At 50.3% G+C, this 8,475-nt stretch overlaps 1 protein-coding gene across 2 annotated transcripts in view; it reads right to left on the bottom strand.

The window, feature by feature from the left end:
* Positions 1-218: 218 nt before the first annotated feature.
* LOC107203911 (ligand of Numb protein X 2-like) overlaps positions 219-8,475 on the bottom strand; it is a 27,933-nt gene continuing 19,676 nt past the window's right edge. For both annotated transcript variants that reach the window (XM_015626519.2, XM_015626520.2), the window contains 5 exons: positions 7,589-7,774; positions 6,426-6,600; positions 6,044-6,254; positions 2,281-2,439; positions 219-1,419 (listed from right to left, as the gene is read on the bottom strand). In XM_015626519.2, the coding sequence (XP_015482005.1) occupies positions 1,284-1,419; positions 2,281-2,439; positions 6,044-6,254; positions 6,426-6,600; positions 7,589-7,774 (867 nt within the window). In that variant the 3' untranslated portion in view covers positions 219-1,283. The remainder of the gene's footprint in view (positions 1,420-2,280; positions 2,440-6,043; positions 6,255-6,425; positions 6,601-7,588; positions 7,775-8,475) is intronic.

Genomic DNA, 8,475 nt, shown 5'->3' with positions numbered 1-8,475 from the left:
TGCAGGGCTGCTCCAAGGAATTAAACATTCATTCCAGGCAGCATTTGGACAAGGAGCAGGCTCCCTGGATTCTTACAAAGCTGGCCCTGCAAAAGGTGCAGCAGAGGCAGCACAGGAGGAAAGATCTCTCAGTGCAACCTGCCTTGAGAAAAACCCATCATTTCTACTGCTCATTAAGCTGCTAAAAAAAGGGAATTGCTTCAGGTGGAGTTTGCAAGTAGGAACTTTCACAGTGTCAGAGGTCAAACCACCCTGCCTGGGCTTCAGTTCTTCAGTTGTGAATTTTAACTGCACAGTGGGTTTGAACTGAAGGTGGGCTGGGCACAGTCTCCTTCTGGAGGTGACTTTTCCTGCAGCCAGGGATCCTTTGAGCTTCCCCTGATCCCATGAGTTGATATTTTGCTCCAGCTACAAGAGGGACGTGAACAGAACTGCAGGAGAAGTCTGACAGGTGCCCTCCTGCCCCTGCCTGAACTCTGCCTCTCATCACTGGAAACAAAAATAAAACAGGCTGGGCCAGCCCATTCCCCTCCTCACCTTCCTTCTGGGGAAAAAGCTGCTTTATCAATCCTAAAACCAGGGAAACCTGTGTGCAATAAGTGAACCTTGCCCTTGGCCTTTGGTAAAATCACATTTTGCAATGTCATATTTCAATGAAACTCCTCTTTCTGATACCTTTGAGAGTGGTTCTTGAAGCTGTTGAAATTGTCCCTTTACAATAAATCAGTGGAGTTGGCAGGATCCTAAACTGGGATTTGTGACAGGACCCTCATACAGGGAGCTGGCCCAGCAGCTCTGAGTTTTACTGTGTTAACACATTCCTGGGGTTACTGACACCTAAAAATGAGGACTGGGAAATCCTGATGGGTACAAGTGCCTAAATTGGGTCCCCATCCTTGCAGATTTAGTAGCTGCTTCTAAAAGCCTCTGTTTTAACCTGTTCAAACACTCCGTGGAAAGCAGAGCCCGAAAATCAAGGCAAGCCTCAGCAGCCTCCAGGGCAGGTCGTGGAGAAACACTGGGAAGAGTTTTCTGTGCACCACCAGGCCTCAGGAGCTGTAATGAGCCTGAGAAGCTCCAACAACTGTGGGATTAACCCTTACTTTGAATTTGACATCCAGGTTTGTTGGTAAAATGTTTTCCATGAAAAGGAAGCGAGGAGTCTTCCATGGCAATGCACCGGGAGCAGGAGTGGAGCAGTCCCTGTTTCCCTGCCAGCTGTGGCCTGGGTGGTGTCCAGCTGCTCTTGGATACCTGGAAGTGTTGGGGCTTTGGTGGAGCTGTCACACGAGGCTCCCTGGCCAGGACACCACAGTCAGGGTCACTTTGTTCCTCTGCTCCTTCAGCATTGGGATTAATTCCGAGTTGCTCATTCCTATTGCTGGCACTCCGTTCACTGCCACGATTTCATCTCCACACCTGCCCAAAGACAGGATCCAGTCAGGACTGGGCTCAGTATTAACCCTGCACCCACCATCACCCTCAGCCAAATCAACTCCTCCTCCAAAGAGCTTGGGGCAGAGGGGAGGGGACGATGAGAACCTGCTGCTGCTGGGGTGCCAGCAGTGAGGGGCAGGCAGCAGGGCAGGAGTTGTGCTGCTGGAACACTGCAGACCCAGGTCAGTCCTGCAGCTCCAGCGGCCCCACTGCCACCATCAGAGGTGTGAGAGTGGCACAACCCAGCCCCTCCTGGGGGGTGTGAGGGGCTGAGCCCCCCCAGCGCTGCCCCAGGACTCCAACAGAGCCCAGCTGAGCCTGCTGCTCCCACCTCGGCTCTGGGAGCCAAGCCCCGACCCTGCCCCTGGCTGTGTCCCCCCGGTGTCCCTGGCAGCCCCTCCTGCCCCAGAGATGTCTGTGGGCTCCTGCAGCCCCACCCTGCTCCTCTCACTGGGATCCCTCCCCAGCTGCTCCTGCTCAGGAGGGCTCCTGTTACCTGTGCTGGGATACTTCTCCTAATCCAAGAGGTTTTATTTATACTCCGGAACCTCCAAGACTGATCTCAAACATCCTCTTTCTACTTTCACCTAATTACTCAATTAAACCCTTCGCAGTTAGGTTTTAAAGGGCTGTAAATTCCTTTTCCTCGCGCCCTTGTGGAGAAACCAAAGCGCTGCTTAACGCAGGGCTTAGTTTGTTACAAGTTTGTTACAGTATTAACTCTCAAAGGAGATGATGAGCGAGTCATTAACCGGGAGCTGAGCTCCTTCCAAGGGTCAGAGAGTCTGGGAGGCGCCCCCAGCCCTGGTGGTGGCGGTGATTCCCCAGGAACCTCACACCTACTTGAGTTTCCTGTCCCGGAATGCCGGAGTCCCGGGCACGATGGTTTTGATGAAGAAGGGTTGGTTTCCTTTGCTTTCCTCAAAGCCTCCCACGATGCTGAAACCCCAACTCTCCAGGTTTCCTTTACTAAGGACGATATCTTGACAGAAGTGAAGGTAGCTGTGTCAAAAACAGAGAAGTTGTGAGGAAAATTGCCTGACCAGGAATTTATGTTTTCCCTCATGGAAAGCACAGCCTCATTTTCCTGTTTTTTAGGAGTTGAAACACCCCTTTGCAAGGCCTGTCAGAGGGTTAATTCCCAAATGGGATGATGCCAGACCTTTAGAAATCTTTCCTCAGTGTTGCTTTAAGAGCTAAGAGGGAATTACCCGGCTCTAAAGGGGTTTGGGACCTGCAAGACTCCCGAATAACTTTGTGAATTCTGCTAATGAACAGCCAGTGGCAAACCCAAATTAACGGTGAGCAGCAGCCACACCCATGCAATTAAAGAGAAGAGGGTTTTTCATCCCCTCGGTGCAAGGAAGGTTTTCAAATGTGAGCTGCAGCAGCTGCCAGATGAGAGCAGGGAAGGGCTTTCCTGCAGGATCCAGGATGTCCAGTTCACTCGTGGGCTCCTTGCTGAGAGCTCCCTGGTTCTGGATTGTGGCAGCGAGGTTTGTCTCCTCAGGGAGCCTGGGGAATGTGAGCTGGAAGTGCCAGCAGCACAGACCCCACAAAGCCACGGCCAGGTGACACAGGAGGTGACACAGGAGGTGACACAGGACCGTCTCAGCCCCGGCTCCAGCTCAGGTTTCATCCTGGCACGGTGGAGCTGTGAAACTTCTGCTCATCATCATCACCCCGCTGAGCTATTCCAGCAGCTAAACTTTTCCTAATAAACGTTTTTGCCTCAAGGGCTTTGCTTGAGCAGTTTTTGCTGAGGAGTTTCAGATTTCAAAAGCCTTCCCACTTAACTTCTCACCAGGAGAAAGATCCAATTATCTACTTTCAACCTGTAATTTACTTTTGCAGCAGTTTTTCACACATAAACACCAGGAGCCCCACTCGAGCTTACAGATTCCTCCATGGTTTCCTTCCACAGGTACAAAAACACAGCTCTGAGCCATGGCTGTGGCAGCTCCAGCGAATAAACAGCCCCAAGAGCAACAGTGGCAAGGGCTAGGTCAGCACAGAACATAAATAAAAACATCAGGCACCTTCTCCTGGAGCTGGGAAGGGCTGTTTGCTAGAAATCCGTTTTCCATATTAAAAAATGGTTCAAGGAAGAGAAACTTTAATTTACTAGCATCAAAAATGACTGTGGGAAAAGAATTTGGGAGTTTAGGGAAGGTCGAGGCGCAGGGTTTATGGTGCCAAGCACGCTGCTGAGCTGGCAGTTCCTGCTCCCTGTTGGAGTTTGGAGCTCCACACGGTTCTTGTGGGAAGAGTCACACTGGAGCCAGATAAATCCCAGGGAAGAAAACTGCTTTTCTACCCCCAGGACTTCTCCACAAGTGCAATGTGTTTTCAAGAGACAAAGGTTTCAGAGAGAAAAATCAATCTGTAAACTTTTGTTTCTGGTACCGTTGGGATTCAGGGTGTGTTGGATTAGAACATCCAGTCCTAACCAGCTTTTGAGATGGTATTTTATACCAACAGTGGCTGGTGTGGATTTAACATAACGCTAGGAAGAGGTCAGAGTTTCTGTTTGACAGAAACAGAAATCACAGATATAAGAATGGAGGCCTGAATGGAGCTCTGTGGGCTCAAGTGTTGCAAGGATCAAAGACATTTCCCTAACCCTGAGCACTCGTTTCAGCTCACACCTTTCAGCATCAGGTCTGGGATCAAACTAGAAAGAAACACATTCCTCTAAAAAGAAAGGGATATTTCTGCTGGAGCAGAGCAATAACTGAGGGGAAAAAAGCTGAACAAACCCCAAATTGCACATGCAATTAGCTTTGAGCTTTCAGCCTGCAGAACATTCCAGCACAGTGAGGCCAGGGCAGCCAAAAGGAGCCGATCCCAGTGGAACAGCTGGTGCTGGGACCAGTTTGGGCACATTTTGGGGGGTTTTGTGTGTCAGTGAGGTGCACACGGGTCTGTCAGGGCCACAGTGCAATGGCCATTCCCCTGCAGCACGGGGGCTTTGGTTCTGTGTGAAGGAAACCCGGTTTGGGTGGGTCAGGAGCTCTCTGGATGGGAACCACACCCCAGCAGGTGAGGGCACTGGGATCACTGCAGCTGCACCTCCCAGAGCCAGCCTGAAGGGCCAGAGGCACCCTGAACATGCCCAGGTGACAAACACGGGTCCTGTGCGTGACCAGCCAGCTCCCACTGGGAGCAGATGGGAAAAGGAGTGAGGAAGCACAGGAATTACAGCCCTTCTTAGTGCAGGAAAGGGGAGGAAGATCCTGTCAGATTCCAAAGAACCTTGCTGTGTGCCTCCTACCAACCCCCACAGCCACAACTGCAGACACATTCCACGGCCAGAATTCAGGCTGGAGTAAAAGGAAGTGAAGAGCAGGAATCATTTCTTGCTTCAGGAGTCAAATGAAGGGGGAACATCAATACCAGCAGCAAAGGAATTTCCAGCAATGCATTAAATGGAGGCAATGTCAGGACATCCTGAAATGAGGGCAGGAGATCCAGGAGCACAGAAGACTCCTGCAGCAGAGTGTGGGGAAGCTGCAAGCCACCTGACAGCCAGAAAAATTGGGAAAGGAAGAAAAGAAGCCCAGCCAGGTTTTGCCTTGCTGCAGTTCCCTGCAGCAGCACAAGGAACAAACACCAGGCAGCATCTGAGGGTTTGTGCCCAGGTTTGGGCTCTCCAGGTGCAGCTCAGAGCCAGATCACACCAGACCTGCCTGGAGCAGCCAGGCCAACTCCTGGGGGAGCAGAGGGAGATGGGAGGAGGTGCTGAGCACAGGCCAAGTACAGGAGACACAAAAGCTGCCTCTCCTTGGGCTGGTTTGTTGAGCATTTACAGGCTGCTAAGTAACACAACAGAGGCTTTGTGAGTGGTTCTTCTCTGGGTGTCTCAAGGAACAAGGCTGTACATGATCCAGGCTTCCCACAGCAGGTTTGGCTTTATGTTCCACCTGCAGATGCTCCTGCAGTCAGCTGGGGTGACAACAAACTCTGCCTTTCACGGTGTTTTGATGTAGCTGCTAAAGGGAGGGAGCCAGAGGTTCACCTCTCCAGGAAGGAGAGGGAAATTCAAGCTTCTCTTGGAACTTACCAGATTAAAACCTGGGCTAAGCCTGTGCTGCAAAGCTTTGCAGCAGGAAAACTCAGCTGTGCAGAATCATTTCTGCTTCGTGCTGAAGATGACACCGTTACAACAGCCAAGAATTAGACTGAAAGAATGTCTGCCCCTAAGTGAGATGGGCAGATTAGAAACTCCCAGACAGCCCAGGTGTCTCTTGGCTTGTGTTAGGGGATGCAGAAAGAGCCACAGAGAATTTCAGGCAGTAGTTTAGCAAGGACTGTATCTAACATTGGCTATTTCTCTTTTAAAAAGGGGGTTTCAGAATTTCTAAAGCAAGGTTACTGTCCAACAGGAGTGTGGGAATGATGGGGCACTCCAGAAAAACACTGGAAGTTCCTTATGTACTCATTATTCTATGATCTCACTGGCAAATGAGGCTTTCCACTGCCTTTCAGCTAAATGGGAATACCGGGAATGCTTCCAAATTCATCAACAAAGTAATTAATTTCTAGTGTTTGAGTGAAAGTCAACCCTGTAATTAACAGCTCTCCATCCAGTGCCTGACAAACATACCTGGGCAATCCAAGCCACGTGATCCAGAGGGGAGACCAGCTGAATCCCTGCTCCCTGATGTCCAGGGATGGCTCTGGGGAGTTCAGGGAGAGGATTTCCAAGGCTTTCAGTGTCACTGAGTGGGAAGCTGCATTGGATTTCAGTGCTGACACAGCTTCATAGTAGTTCAGATGAGTCAAATCAATGCCATTTATGCTCAGAAGTACATCCCCTGTTGATGAAATAAAAGAGGATTATTGCAGACTTTTGGCTATGGAGCCCATTTCAGCCTGAAGGGGTCATGGGAACTCTGTTTCCAGCCTCTCTTCAGTGTCCAAATCCAGCTTCCATTGGAAATACCCCACAGTTCCTAAAGGATAAAGTGTCTGAGAGCCTCCCTTACCTCTCTTGATTCTGCCATCCCTGAAGAGGCATCCAATGGGCTGCACACTTGTCACATAGATAGGGAGCTTGTTTTTGTTATCCCTTCCACCTCCAATCGTGATTCCCAAAGATTCCTTTGGCTCCTTTTTTATTGCAACTGTCTTCTCATGACTTACATATCCCTGAGGCAAATCCTGCAAAGCAATGACAGCACAAAATGCAGCTTTCATTAATGCATTTAACAGGAGAAGCCCAGCTCTGGAAGACAACAACATTTGTTTCCTTCATCCAGAGCATTCCAGCAGTGGTGCTGGAGGGCAAAGCCAGCTCCCCACGTCCTTGCTGGGGTGGGAATACAGAGCAGCATTTCTAAGGTGAACCATCAGTGACTTTCCCAAATCCATTTGCTGCAGGGAGATGCTCCCTCTGAGGAGGGGAATTTTGCACTGAGGAACCAGCTGTGAGCTTGTCTCAAGGCTGCTCATGCCAAGCAATGAAGCTGAAGGAATGTTTAGGTTGCAGTGAAGGCACACATTAGAGCACAGGCTGTACAACAGGGTGTAAATGCTACTCAGGGATTTAAATGCAGGAGCCACACTCCAGCCATGCAGGACAGCAACTTCCTGAGCTCCAGGGACACTCAAATACACACTGAGCAGCTGCAGCAGGTTTTCATTCAGCTGGAAGTTCTACACACAGATTTTCTCTCTGGGTTCAGCACACTGGGGATTTGCTGTGTCCCCCATAGGGGTGGCAGACCCACACTGCAGTCACAGCAGCACCAGGGGACCACTGGAGATTCTTCTCCTGGACCACAAAGGCTCTGGCTCCACACCAGCTCAACTGGCTGTCACCCCTCAGGGTGTGGGGTTTGATGGATGTCAGGAAGCAAATCCCAAAAAATCTTGTGGACAGCAAATTTCTCATTGCCCTTTCCAGACAACAAAGGATTGTTTTTCCAGCTCTGCATCAACCCTGAAGAAATTTTGTCACCTTTTCCCCTTAAAATGATGTTTCCCTACAGATGACAAAATGGTTCTTCAGTACCAAAGGCCCCAAACCTGCCCAAGCAGAAATGGAGCTGCTGATCAGCCTTCTGTGATAAAACACCATCACAGAACACCACCATACATTTGTTAAACAGGGAATAAGCAGCACCTTGGTTTCCTCTCCCATCCTCACCTTCTGGTAGCTGGATTTTCGTCTGTAGTGGTTCTGTTCTGGTCGCCTCCTGTGGTGCACTGGGCTCCCCCCATTGCTGCTGCTGCTGCTGCTGCTGCTGTTGGAGGTGCTGCCATCCTCCACTGGCTCCCCCAGCTGCACCCCAGGCTGCCTCAGGATCACAAAGTTCACTCTGGACTCCGTGGTCTGCCCAGAGAAACAAGGAGTGGAAATGAAAAAGACAGAGAAATGGGTTAGAAATGAGGGACAGCTCTCATTGCCTCGGGGAGGGAGAAGGGCTGGCATCAGTTCCTACTGAGGTTCTCCAACATCCTCAGTGTGATGCAAAAGTCTTTTGTGACAAGCCAGGGAATGTGATTGGAAAAAGAAAAAGGGAATTAGCAAACATGAGTCAGAAGGAACAGGAGTAGAGGCAGGCCTCACTCGTGCCTCTCTCCCCCACAAATGCCAAACAAGAGAAGGTGGAAAGGGATGATTAATTCCTGCACTTCACTACAAACAACCAACACAGCATCTTGTGTTGTGCTGCAGAGAGAACAGAGCTGGAACCCTGGCTGGCCCACTCACATTGACCATGACAGTTTTTATTGCAAAGGAAGTTGTTAAAGTTCTTTCCCTCCCCAGCTTTGTTCATCTATTGTTCAGCATCTCCCATCCATGTTTTCCCCAGAGCACCTCTGGTTAAACACTTCACCAGCTGCATGTCTGGCCTTGGCAGGGCTGCAGGGGAAGTGTTCCCATTGTTTCTGCTGCTCTCCTTGGGTTTGTTCCTTCAGATCACCTGACAGAACCTTATTGTGAAGGACTCACTGGGGAAAGGCCCACGTGCTCGTTTCCTGCCTGGAATAACAGAAATGCAGTTGCTGCTCTCCCTCCTTGCCACGGGA

Source organism: Parus major, chromosome 4A, assembly GCF_001522545.3.
Source record: "Parus major isolate Abel chromosome 4A, Parus_major1.1, whole genome shotgun sequence".
Taxonomy (NCBI): Eukaryota; Metazoa; Chordata; class Aves; order Passeriformes; family Paridae; genus Parus; species Parus major.
This window is presented reverse-complemented; position numbering and strand designations above follow the sequence as displayed.